This window comes from Sesamum indicum, linkage group LG8, assembly GCF_026168435.1.
Source record: "Sesamum indicum cultivar Baizhima isolate 11 linkage group LG8, ASM2616843v1, whole genome shotgun sequence".
Classification (NCBI taxonomy): domain Eukaryota; kingdom Viridiplantae; phylum Streptophyta; class Magnoliopsida; order Lamiales; family Pedaliaceae; genus Sesamum; species Sesamum indicum.
This window is the reverse complement of record NC_142664.1, coordinates 29,213,281-29,226,267: the sequence shown is the minus strand read 5'-3', so window position 1 is coordinate 29,226,267 and position 12,987 is coordinate 29,213,281. Positions and strand designations below refer to the sequence as shown.

At 37.5% G+C, this 12,987-nt stretch overlaps 3 protein-coding genes across 6 annotated transcripts; 2 read left to right on the top strand and 1 right to left on the bottom strand.

Annotated features, from left to right (window-relative positions):
- The first annotated feature begins 625 nt into the window (after positions 1–625).
- On the top strand, positions 626–5,207 carry AGD2 (Pyridoxal phosphate (PLP)-dependent transferases superfamily protein). 2 transcript variants are annotated; one of them, XM_011089717.3, is made up of 10 exons: positions 626–804; positions 894–970; positions 1,264–1,331; positions 1,899–2,015; positions 2,421–2,483; positions 2,637–2,741; positions 2,851–2,901; positions 3,346–3,666; positions 4,365–4,571; positions 4,801–5,207. In XM_011089717.3, the coding sequence occupies exons 1-10, from the start codon at positions 719–721 to the stop codon at positions 5,092–5,094; spliced, it is 1,389 nt and encodes a 462-aa protein (XP_011088019.1). In that variant the 5' UTR covers positions 626–718; the 3' UTR covers positions 5,095–5,207. The 2 variants fall into 2 exon arrangements, with proteins under 2 accessions (XP_011088019.1, XP_088739712.1); XM_088883586.1 differs by lacking the exons at positions 626–804; positions 1,264–1,331 and having other exon boundaries at positions 895–970.
- A 345-nt stretch (positions 5,208–5,552) lies between these two features.
- LOC105169334 (uncharacterized) lies at positions 5,553–8,687 on the bottom strand. Of its 3 annotated transcripts, none has more exons than XM_011089716.3 (2): positions 8,441–8,687; positions 5,553–7,620 (listed from the first exon to the last, which is right to left on the bottom strand). In XM_011089716.3, the coding sequence occupies exon 2, from the start codon at positions 7,499–7,501 to the stop codon at positions 5,750–5,752; it is 1,752 nt and encodes a 583-aa protein (XP_011088018.1). In that variant the 5' UTR covers positions 7,502–7,620; positions 8,441–8,687; the 3' UTR covers positions 5,553–5,749. The 3 variants fall into 3 exon arrangements, with proteins under 3 accessions (XP_011088018.1, XP_011088017.1, XP_088739711.1); XM_011089715.3 differs by having other exon boundaries at positions 5,553–7,609; positions 8,441–8,686; XM_088883585.1 differs by lacking the exon at positions 8,441–8,687 and adding an exon at positions 8,192–8,423 and having other exon boundaries at positions 5,553–7,609.
- A 531-nt stretch (positions 8,688–9,218) lies between these two features.
- Positions 9,219–12,921, top strand: LOC105169333 (neurofilament heavy protein). Its single transcript, XM_011089714.3, has 9 exons — positions 9,219–9,558; positions 10,036–10,100; positions 10,190–10,251; positions 10,357–11,349; positions 11,453–11,528; positions 11,625–11,738; positions 11,836–11,961; positions 12,140–12,339; positions 12,438–12,921. Exons 1-9 carry the CDS (start codon positions 9,357–9,359, stop codon positions 12,655–12,657), a joined length of 2,058 nt encoding a protein of 685 aa, XP_011088016.2. The 5' UTR covers positions 9,219–9,356; the 3' UTR covers positions 12,658–12,921.
- The last annotated feature ends 66 nt before the right edge of the window (positions 12,922–12,987 follow it).

Genomic DNA, 12,987 nt, shown 5'->3' with positions numbered 1-12,987 from the left:
AGGCCCAATCTAGAATAGGCCTGCCAATGATTAACTAGTTTGGGCCAGCTCGTGATGAGAGGATTCTCATTTCATGACAGTATAATTTTTTTTAAATAAATGATAATGAGTTCCTCTATATTTAATATAATATAAATATTTTTTATTATCTATAGATATTTAATAAAGTTTAATAAAATTATAATTTTTTAGTTAAAAATATGAAATTATTAATTTTATATTTGTTATTAAAAAAATTAGACGAGGGGAACAAAAATTTGAAACAAAAAAAGAAAAATACTCTTAGTCCTTAAAAAAATCTCAATTTTTTTTTAAAAATAATTTATAGTTCATAAAGAGACTTTAATTAATATATCATAGAAAATATATAAAAAATTTAATAAAAATTAATAATTTGAACTAATTGTTATATAATTTTAAAATTAAGAGTTTTAATAATTTTTTAAATGATATTTTTTTTATAATTTACTAAATTTAAAAAAATTAATTTTGATTTAATCAAATTTTGGTCCAAATTAAAAATTGTCACAATTATTAATTATATGATTATGATATTATTATATTCACTAGTGAAGAGCGAAGATAGTCTAGGGTTTGGAATTAAAATATTTCCAAATATAAGCACACGGAAACGGCGGCTCCCTGTGTCATAAGTTAACACACTGCGCTCGGCACTCCCCGCACGGACGGACTCTCTTTCTGAGCTGCTTTATCGAAAATGTCTGCGATTCATCAGAATCTTTCCACTGCTATCTCTTCATCTGCTTCCACTTTCCTCGGCTATAACAATCTCAAGAACATCAAGTTCCGTCTTTTTTCTGGTTTGGTATCAGCTTGGTCTTTGTCTGTATTTGGTTGCATGTGAATTTTATTGGAACTTTGCGTTATTGCAGGAGTTCCAATGTTTCGCTTCCAGGAAGAATCAGTGGGGTTGTGAAATGTGTCTCTTCGCCTTCAGTTGAGAAGACTGGTGATTGATTTTTGCTTCGCTTTTGAATGGGTTTTTGTTCTTTTCCCTTTTTTTTTTGTTACTGCAGTGTGTTCAGTGTTATTCTATGTAATGTGGTTTCGATTTTGGGGTCATTTCTGCGATTCTTCTTGCACGCTGGTGTTAAATTAATATACATTCTTTTCCTGATATGTGCTGAATTTAATCACAAGGATTCACATTCTTCTGCATGATTTTTCTTTTTTAATGCTATTTTACATTGAAATTGTTTTTCAAGGAATAATGCTGACTACTTGATTCTACTTCTGATGAAGCTTACAAGACGAAAGTGTCGCGCAATGAAAACCTGGCGAAACTTCAAGCTGGTTACCTTTTTCCCGAGGTCTCTTTTGGGACTTCAAAGTTTCTTTTTTCTACATTCGTTAGCTAACACTCTGGTGTAGTGTAATGTGTATTTGTAGTTAATTACAAATTTGTTTCGACAGTAACAGTGCTACTTTATTGATGTGTTTCCGCGCTTTGTTTCTATTGTTTCCTGATTCCAAATTCTGTAATATTATATGTGGATTGTTCTTGATTTAGTTAAGTTGTTTCTGGAATCCTATAGAGTTTGTAAAAGTATTAAACTAAGCAGGAAAAATCCGTTATTGGTAGTCTCTGTTGAATATTTTCGCATCTGAATGATATATTATCTCCCCAAGTACTGTAGCTATTGCAAGTTTTGGGCATGTGTATCACCATGTATTCGACAGAGTGCATTACTCTAGCCACTTGGTTCCTGTCATCCCAGACCTTTTAGTTTCCCCTTGTATTTTATTTGGTGATAAGATGATGAGAAGTGAAGCTCTTACCTTTGTTTTGGATTTATATTCTTGTGAAATTTCTTGCTTCAAATTTTGCTTTTAGATGGTGAAGTCAGATTCTTGTAACCTCCTTTTGTTCTTGATAGATTGCCAGACGAAGAAATGCACACATGTTGAAATATCCTGATGCCCAAGTGATTAGCCTTGGAATTGGTGACACAACTGAGCCCATTCCAGAAGTTATTACTTCAGCCATGTCAATGGTAATATTTTTTGTGAATCTACCAGTTGTGCATGATAGTTGCAAAATTTTATAGGAGTAAATTCTGAAGAGTTCCTCAAATAACACCATGGTCCTGCCTCCTAGGATGGTCGGGAGAAACTAACTCAGTTTGGGACTTTATTGCCTAAATAAGTTATTATTTTCTGCTGCACTAATGGCAAATTCTGGTAGCTTTTTCTGTATGTAATTTTTGCGTGTGTCTAAATTGTGGTGAAAAGCAGCCTATTTAACTAGAAACTCCCAAATAGATAAGGGTGGAAGAATCCTTGGTAGACTAGACTGGGAAGATATGCTCTTGATAAGATTGTCTTCTTATCGATTTGTTATCATTGATTAATGCTTTTTCCCTAAGTAATACAACTTTGATTTTCAATATTGGTGTCAGAGATCATATGCGCTGTCAACAGTTGATGGTTACAGTGGTTATGGAGCTGAACAAGGTGAAAAAGTCAGTGATGATTATTCTTTTTCCTTTTCCTCATTAATATTATCTTCTCTTATTTTTGTTGCACGTCACTAGAGGTCTGGTTGAGTAGGATATTATTGGACTTCTATGTTTCTATGTATGTACTAACAAGGGCACTCTCTTCTTATTTTGCAGCAATTGAGAGCTGCCATTGCTTCAACCTATTATGCAGACCTTGGAATAGAGGAAGATGATATATTTGTGTCAGATGGTGCAAAAAGTGACATATCTCGCCTTCAGGTTCTTTTTCTTGATTGTCTTGTTGGTATATTTATGCAGTCTTCAAGATTTGGTTTATAATTGTATAATGTTTTTGCTTACTGCTGTGTCTAATGATAACTCTTGGTAGGTTCTTTTTGGATCTAACGTGACAATGGCTGTTCAAGACCCATCATACCCGGTAAATATTATGCATTTAGACTGCTGGAGTCACTTTGCTAATTTCTCAAGGTTTGAGTGAATGAATGCTTAGGTTTGTAATTTGATCTTGGTTAATTTAGGTTACAACTTGGCGTCTGTACACTACATATTTATGGATGAAAAGCTTGAAATACCAAATTCTCCTATTTCCCTGCTCGTTTTTTGGCAATTGCACTGGTGCTAATTAATTGTTGAAATGTTTAGCACTGTGAGAATCTGTTACCTGTTCTATAAAATCTTTTCTGTCTGCTTGTACATTGTAGTGTAACAATTGGAGGATGAGATTTTGAAGTTTTTCTTCTAGTTTGCAATTACCAGCTTGCATTACTTATTCAGGGGAGGGAATGAAGAATCTTGTGCATTGATGAGAGGCTTTATTATCTTGTGTATTTGAATTATAAAGAATTTGTTCTGATTCCTGTAGGCTTACGTGGATTCAAGTGTTATTCTGGGTCAGACTGGACAGTTTCAGAAAGAAGTAGAGAAGTATGGAAATATTGAATATATGAGGTGCACGCCAGAAAATGGTTTCTTTCCCGATCTATCGACTGTTCGTCGGACAGACATCATATTTTTCTGTTCTCCCAATAACCCAACTGGTTATGCTGCATCAAGAGAGCAACTCACCAAGCTTGTACAGTTCGCTAAAGAAAATGGGTCAATCATAGTCTATGACTCTGCCTATGCTATGTATGTGTCAGATGATAGTCCGAGATCCATTTTTGAGATTCCTGGAGCCAAAGAGGTCGATTTAGCAACTAATTTCTCTAATCTTGTTTCTGCTCTAGCCTGGAGTTCTTCTATATTTCTTATATTTATTGTTCTTATCTGGCAGTAAGGCTGAGTTACACTTGTTCTGTCTATTTTGTCTTGTATTTATCTATTGTTCTTCTGCATTCCTGCTTTTCTTCTTCCTGATTTTGGATTGATTGTAGTTATGGAGCTCACCTGCTATGAACTATTTGTATTCATTTTTTTCCAGTTCTTGGGTAAAGTATATGGAAGCTTTATTTTGTAGTTGTTAAGATTTTGCAATATTTGGCAGTTCGTAACACATAAAAAGCAAAAGGATACTCCCACGTGCCTAACACATTTTTTTAATGTTCCAATGCAATAGGAAAATCCTTAATCACTTCTTCAGGATACTTCCACCCTAGAAAAGCCCAATGAGGAAGCTTTTACTTTCTTTCATCTATTTTTAGAGAAAACTATGACTGCTATGATTGAATTGGAGTTCTTCAACACAGTCTGGTGGCAATGTTCTATTAGTTGCTCTCATTGATCAGTCATCTTGCTTGTGATGCCAAATAAACGTATGTTTTCTGCTTTAGCATCTCATTCTGCTGACATGCATAGTTCATTTTCTATAATAAGTTGCTTCACCTAGATGGATTGAAGTCCTGCAGAAGCATGCATCAATTTGTTCGATATACTGGCTTGCAGGTTGCACTTGAAGTTTCTTCCTTCTCCAAATATGCTGGGTTCACAGGAGTTCGTCTTGGCTGGACTGCAATTCCTAAGGAGCTTGTTTATTCTGATGGATTTCCAGTGGCCAAGGACTTCAACCGCATAGTTTGTACTTGCTTCAATGGTGCATCTAACATTGCTCAAGCTGGTGGTCTTGCTTGCGTTTCAGATGAAGGCATTAAGGTTAGTCTTTTCTCCAGCTTTCTTTCTCATCTTTTCTCCATTTGCCAGTCTTTAGGAGAATGAGGAAATAATCTATTAACTTATGCAAGAAGGAAGCCCCAATAACCAGCACACGAAAAAGAAAGAAACAGTAGGAAGGAGAAACAGGAGGAATCTAGGAGGAGAAGAAAAGACAGCTTACCCTATAAAATGATCCTTTGACTGATCAAGTGGTATCTACTATGTGCAGGCCATGCATGAGGTTGTTGGTTTCTACAAGGAGAACACAGCTATTATAGTAGACACATTTAATTCACTTGGTTTTAAGGTGTATGGAGGTAAAAATGCACCATATGTTTGGGTCCACTTTCCTGGCCAAAGCTCGTGGGATGTGTTCAGTGAGATTCTTGAGAAGACCCATGTTGTTACAACTCCTGGAAGCGGTTTTGGACCTGGTGGTGAAGGTTTCATCAGGGTCAGTGCCTTTGGACACAGGGAAAATGTTTTGGAAGCCTGTAGAAGATTCAAGCAGTTGTACAAGTAATACCTATCCCCTGAGCTACACAATTATTGAATCATTACTGAGATTTCAATTGCTGGATTGGTCTATGTAACAGTCATAATGCTTAATTGAGATCCAGATGTTTGATCTTGTTATACTGTTATGATGAATTTTCAGGCTCTCTGTGTTGCTCTCCATGATCGGAAGTGAAAATTTGGTAACTTAAACTGTTCTATCCTAGCCAAATATCTGTAATGAGCTCAAAAACTACCTTCATAGCGTGTGCAGATGGAATCTTGGAATTAGTTGTTTCCTCCTCGTGAAAAGGGCGTAAAAGATGGTCAAATTATGCTTTTGATGCAATTTCATCATAGTTGGCAATTTACCTGAAGCAATGTTTTAATATTATCCAATAGAAGAGTAAATGTTGAAGCAGGTGAATAGCCAAATTAGCTTGGTTGCAGATGCTTCAAGGCCAAAAAAGATTGGCAAACAAAAGAGAATATAACAGGGAGCCTTCTTTGTTGTTCTAGGTACAGTTTTAATACAATCCAAATCCTATTGTACACAACATCTACACACAAGGGATATACGCAAGGTGCAAAAAAGGGGGTAAGGAAAGTAAAAGCAATGATACACTGGGAAAAAACCTTATAACTCTTTCTGGGCTATCTAAATCACAAAGCTGAAAATCAATCTACATTTGTTCTATACTCTTACAGACATCCGATTTGCAAGTCGACTTATAGTGTCCTGTCTGATTGCAACGACTACAGTGGACAGTATGCTTCTCACGGTTAAGTTCCTCTATACACATCCGCTTCTTCTCAGGTCGTCCAGGGGGTCGTCTAACTTTGGGAGGCCTCACGACCTGTATTTCATCATCCATGATATTCTCTCCATCTTTCTTCCACTCAATTTTACCAGGAATTCGATGTATTTCTTCCGCATATGCTCCACAATAGCTAGCCACAGTAAAGTATTTTCCAGTGAAGGCATATACATCCTTTTTGGATGAGATGATGGCTGCAACAGCATGTGAACATGGTAATCCATACAATTGCCAATCACGGCAAGAACAAGAATGGGTTCTGATGTTCACAATATCTGATCGCTCTGCCGAAAGAACCTCAAATTCTACCTCATCTGATCGAAGGACTTGGTAAGTGGAGGCATGATTCATTGCCTCAATAATGTGCTTCTCAGCAGATGGTGTGAGAATGGAGAACCATGACCTACACTTGGCACACCTTTGCTCAAATTCTGCCATCAATTTAAGGTGAATTTGCTCAATCACCTGGATTATGGGTAGCTCTCGAGCTTCAAGTACCCATTGATGGAACTCCTCGGTATTTGAGGAGAGATGACCATAGCGAGATCCCTCAAAATATATCAATGCCCAACGAGAAGGTGGATATTGTTGTAGCCATTTCACAGCTTCTGAAGAAACTTCCTCAAGCTCTAACATTTTTTCTTTGAACCCAATAGTAGTAGTGGCATATGCCGCTTTCCAAAGGAGTTGGACGAGTCGTGGATTCTTGAACTCCCTACCAATGCTCTCGGTCAAGTGTTTCATACAAATGGCATGACAAGAAGTTGGAAATTTTCTTTTCACAGCATCTACAATGCCTTTCTGCCCGTTGGATAAGAAGGTAAGGAGTGGTATAATCTCCGTGTTCATCTCAAGAGCCTTATGTAATTCTGACAAGAACCACATCCAACTTTCATCATTTTCTATGTCAACAACAGCGATTGCAAGAGGAAACAATCCACCATCACCATCAAAGGAAGTCGCTGAAAGTAATGTCCCAAGGTATTTGCTTTTGAGCTGAATTGCACCTAGTCCGACAATAGGGAGGCAACCCTGGAGGAACCCACATATAGAAGCATAAAACGATACAAATACACGGTGAAACCGGTTGTCTGCACCAGCAGTAAAAACCTCTGCAATACTTCCCGGGTTGTGCTTTCTGATTTGCTCACAGTATGATGGAAGGAGGTAATATCCTTCTTCAGAGGAGCCATATATAGCTTGAAGTCCACGCTCCTTGGCACGCCAAGCCTGCTTGTACGGTATAGTTATCCCATATTGTTCATAAACATCGCGTGATATATCTTTTGGCTTGTAATTTATGTTGTCACGCAGCCGTTCCTCTATAAAGTTCACAATCCAATCTACAGAGGCCTGATGATGTCCAGCATGTGCATTCTTCCCACAAGTATGTGTTCCTTCAAGGCTTCTTATAGTGAAGGTTGGAGCATTTGGAAGCTTTACTGCACGTATGCGCCATGGACAGCCTTCTGCAGCACATTTAGCTATGTACCGAATGAGATCACTTTTAACGATACGAAGTTCAAAGTGTTGAGCAATTGCAGCTTCTTTAATTGCATTGCGGAAGGCCTTAACATCTGGAAACTCCTGGCCGACAACAAAGTCGTGATCCTCCATGCAATGGAGTACGAGTTGAAGCTCTAGACTTGTTTAACACAACCATCAAGCAATCAACTTGTTCAATCCATGATTTCCTCGGGGAACCCCTCCAACAACAATGATTGACTGCAGAAACTCTAAATAATATCAGTTTTCATTAATGTTCCACACAACAATCAAAATCAACATATACGGATACGTGACAGTATAGTAGTAACAATTATATGCAGATAATTTCAAAACTAACCAGCTACTTAAACCTTATATGAAATTCTTGAAACTTCTGAATGCAACTAGGAATTCTCACGAATAAATTAGAATAATAACAACTGTATGGAGATAATTTCAAAACTAACCAGCTACTTAAACCTCATACGAAATTTTTGAAATTTCTGAATGCAACTAGGAATTCTCAGAAATAAATTAGTACAATAATAAATGCATCGTATAAGAGCAACACTGATAGTCATCATGCAATCTAACCTCATCACATCAAATTTCATCCAGAAATAGTTTGCGGCGTCAATTCAAGCAAACGAGGAAGTTAAACAAGGATACTTCCCATAATTAAAACAAAAGGCCCAGTAATCAGTCAACCCATCAAACAGTTAAACATTACCACAACCAAAGAAGAAGAAACAGAGTTGCAGTAATATGAAAATGAAAAGAAACAATCAAAGAAAGAGCCCACAACTACAGGGAAATTACCAATAAAATATGCAACCGTATGCACGCCCTTCAGTAAATACAACTCTGACCCTACATAACGCACACTAACAGTAGCATTTCTTGGGAAATTTAAGAACATGGTGGAGAATGGAGCAACTTCTATGATACACAGTAGAATTAGAATAAAATCAATGATTCTGTTAGCAATCAAAAACAAAAAACATTATATAAACAAAAGAACAACGCTGATTTTCAACTAAACGGAATAGGTTTTGGAAATGTACAGACCTGGGGTTTTTACTGGGAAGTGATCGGTGAGAGAGTGAAGAACTCAATTGGGATTGTGACGGAAGATTAGGGCTGATTGAGTCAATCGAGGTTATAATTGTCATTCAACGGGGACGTGTTTGGAAAATCCGCAAGATTGTTCTCCTTTTCGTTTTCGATTTTTGCGGATTTCTTTCAAATGTTAAATTTAGTTAAGAGTATATGAAAAAAGACACTAAAATAACATCACTATATCTTAGAACTGTGTCAGCAAATAATAAATGTAACTGAAGCATTCTTCTCTTTATTTCTGGCTTCAAACACTCCAAGTCTATGTGAAAATTTTAGAGGCTCATGTGATTTGTGATTCGGTTGATACTTCGTTAAATAAAAATTATTATCCACTTCGACTTCGTATTATCTCTATAATTTTATAGATTTCTTTTTTTTTTCTTGAACAGTGCTAATTTATTTATTTTAATACAATAATAAAATTCATTTTTTACACATATTTTGAAAAATATAAAGCCGAATCAACTAGAATTCCTTACACAAGCCCAACTAAGCATGGATTGGACTCAGCCCAAAACTTTGGGCTACGGCCCAAATCCAAATCCTAACACCAGCTTTACAAAATTTTGGGCCAGAGATGGAAGGCCCAAATCCAACTAACAACAGTACGATCTCCCGAAATCGTCCATCGGTATTTGATCTAATTACCATAACCCCCTCCACGTAGGACAGACTCCAACGGCTACTTCCAGACTGGCCTGATCCCAAGTTTAAAATTCGAGTCTGAATTCCTCGGCTGCTGTCCCTTGAAGAAACTTCACAACGCTCCATCTTCCTCTCAACCCCTTTTTTCTTCTTCAATTTAGACAAAATTATTAACAATCATCAATTACTGCTACTGGGTTCGAAGAATTAATACTCAAAAATGGCGGAATATCAGGAAAAATCGAGTAAATTATCACCAGTTTCTTCGCCGGAAATTCGAGATTCGATCGGCTCCTCAAATGCTGGAGGGGAAGGAGGAGATGAAGAATTCTACGAGAAAATTGAGGCCCCGAAGTTCGTTGACTTCACTGTGCCCGATCATTTCCGACCTGACGATCGTTATTGGTTTTGCCACCGTGTCGGTTAGTGCCATATTCCACTATTTTGTCTCCCTTTGTTTTCATTTTTTTCCGCCGATTTGATTCGTCTCGGTTTTTGTAGCTAAGATTCTGTGATAGAGTTTGCGTAATTTGTGTTGTGATCTGGTTTAGATGGATGAGATTTTTCCGTTGCTGTTGCTGCTTTAACTGGTTCCTACTGCTGTTGATTATCCTGCTTTCTTCTTGATTCAATATTTTTATTTCATGAGGCTTGATTTATTCTCCTCCAATTAATTGCGAAATTTGTGGAGTTTACTCTGGAGGGAGAAAATGTATGTAATTCTCATAAAACTCATCTTATCCAAGAATGTATGGGAAATGGCATTTGTATACCAGAAAACATTTTGATCCCAGCTAAGATTCAAAGTTTCCGGACCAGCATTGAATGTTTTCTTCTGTAGCATGCTCAAAATCCTAATGTACAAACCTTCAAGAACGACTGGGTTGACTGTGTTTCAGGATGTGACCAAAAGCACGAGGAAGAAATGGATTCTGAAGCCATCTACAAAAATTTTGTTCTCCGGGTTAGTCCTTAATCGGTGAAACTGCTGCTTCATTGGCAGTTCTGGGGACAACTGAAAATATTTTACTCAGATGAAACTTATTCATGCAGGTAATGGCAGCTAGAAGTCCCAACATAAGGTTTCGAAAAGCACTTGATAGAAATGCTTCGAGGTATTATTACTTCCTATATCTTGTCCTGACAAAGCTAAAATCTTGTATTTTTGTGATAACTTGCTTCTGTTGGTGACTTTACGCCGATCGAACTTTCTTCTGCAGAACACCTATAAAATGCCCACTTTCAGCTCCTCCAAAGTCTTCCAAGCCAAGAGTGTCGAGGATGGCTATTATTTCATCGATCTCTGAGAAGATGGTTGATGACAAGAAAAGGGTTGTTAGGCCTATTTTGAAGCCGAGGTCTACACCAGTGACTAAGACAAAACCTGTTGCTGCGAAGTATCTTACAACTCCAAGGAACAGAAAATGTGTAGCGAACGAAAATACCTTTCGAAGTGTTCAGAATCCGAAACCTACTAACAGTGAAGAGCCAAAAAGTAGAATAGTTGCGAAGGCTCTGGTTTTTCGCTCTCCTAAGAAAGCCATCAAGGTGAAGACTTCCGTTGAACTGCGCACACCCATCTCAAAATTATGTGACGGAATGGATAAACTTGAGATTTCGAGTCAGAGAAAGCGTGCCTTGGGTTATTCCGGCAAATCATCCAAGAATTTGATTAACAATCCTTCAAAAAGGCCTGTTGAATTACTTGGTTCTCAAACTTGCACCAATCAAGAAGCTAAATCTGGGAGATCTATTAAGAGTAAGATCAAAGGAAAATTATTACAGAAACATGCCTCCAAGAAATTGTTGGGTAATAATCACACAGATAGCTCAAACAACAACGAAAGTTGTGATATTAAACAGGTGGCAAATAAAGTCGAAGAAGGGGTTGAACTTCAAGAATCGATACATGAAGAAGCCTGTGTGTTTTCCGACATCCCACCACCGGTGAAGAATCCAGACTTGGCCTCACCAGATGACACAAAAGGTGAAGAAAACTGTTTAGACCTAGAAGGAAGTAATAATTCAAAATCTCGAGCTACAAACACCCAGGAGAACAACAGTAATGATGGAAATCAAACCAGTAGTTCAAGAGATTGCAGAGACTTCACAGACCACTTAAATGTGAATAATTCTTCTGAAGGGGAAAGAAACGAGCATGACTTTATGGATGGTGATGACAAAGAAAATGCTGCAGCCTCTGATGAGAACAGGTTAAGGCCTCTGTGCATGTTTTACATCTGAATCTTCCATTATTATCTCTGTCTTAAATCTTGGCTGTGTAGTACTTATTATAGTCTTTTTTATCTCTTGCAGAATGCACCACAAGAATGTGAAGCAACATGGAAGAAAAATCTTTGGCCTGCATGACAAATGTGGTCAAGTCAAAAAGGTTTCTTATTTGTTTGAATTCTATCCATTTTGAGATGGACTTTGTTGTTTCCTATCACATTCAAGTTTCTGATTGCAATGGACTTTGTTGTTATAGGTTGCTCAAGCACAGGATAAGAATTTGAAAGAGGGTTTGATTTCCTCTGCTACAGTGATGAAGCTGAAGAAACCGAAACCCACAAACCCTAAACCTTTCAGGTTAAGAACTGATGTAAGTATTGTAGCGCACTGATGTAAGCATCGTAGCTCTGGAGCTACAATTGGCTTGTTGAAACCGCTATGCAGAAACCTTAACATTGTATTTTCAGGAGAGAGGAATTCTTAAGGAAGCTAACTTGGAGAAAAGAAATGATTCCCTAGCTCCTCAAACTGAATGTGCAAATTTGAGCACACCAGGTCGGAAGTTGCAGAAGAAACAAGGGAATGATTTTCAAGTGAGTATTTTTCCTTTATCTCTTGCATATTGAAAACTTAAGAGCTGAGAAAAGCAAGAACAATGAAACAGAGGCATGGATGAATTGGATATATGCCTACTTTCAGATTTTTTATACGTGCGAATAATTCAAAATTGCAAGCTGACATAAAATGATCATAAACTTTTAACTATTGCAGAAAGGGAGTAAGATAGCAGGTCTGACGATTTCACAAGCGCAGGAGAGATCAAAAGTGGTAGCCTCTGTGACACCAGAGAGTAATAAACATCAGGAGCCAAAACCAATGAGCTCCCCTCTTGAAAGTAGTGCAATTCAAAGGTTGGAGAAGTTCAGGAAAAGCATATCCCCTCTTCAGAAACAGTCTCTTAGGCCTCAAGGGTGAGTCAGAATTCTGCTTCATAGACTTTCCGATTTAACAGAACATGCAGGGAGGGATTCATCTTCTCAGGCTAACATTAGAGTGCTCAATTTTACAGGCTTGTTGCCACAAAAAAGGAAATAATTTCTTACTTGGTTCCTGGTCAAAAACTTGATGTGATACACGAAGCTTCACCTGAAGTTTTAGAACTGAGAACGGCCAGAAAGCCAATTGGTAATGATGCTCATTCATCATCAAGGCGGCCTGCGACGGTTGCTGTCGGACCGAATTTCCACAGTACTCATGTGCCAAGGACTTGCACAAGGAAACTCAAATAAGTGATAGTGGGATCATAATAAGTTATAAGCTTGTTTTGTAGTGTTGCTGCGCCATATCTCGTTCAATCATTTATTGAATTGCGTTGGATACTTTCACTTCTTGTTCAATTATGTAATGTATCTTCTTATATCTGTGGTTCAATTATTCAGATTTTTTCCTCTTGAATAAGTGTAGTATGTACCGAAACAGCATGGTTGAATGCATTCTTTGGTAATTCAACGCAAAAATTGTATGATTGGAATTGAATTTTAAAACTTATATTCTGACAGGTCTGTTTGTAAGATAGTTTCTTAACATGTATACTGTCTATTGGTCATTTGTATGTACGA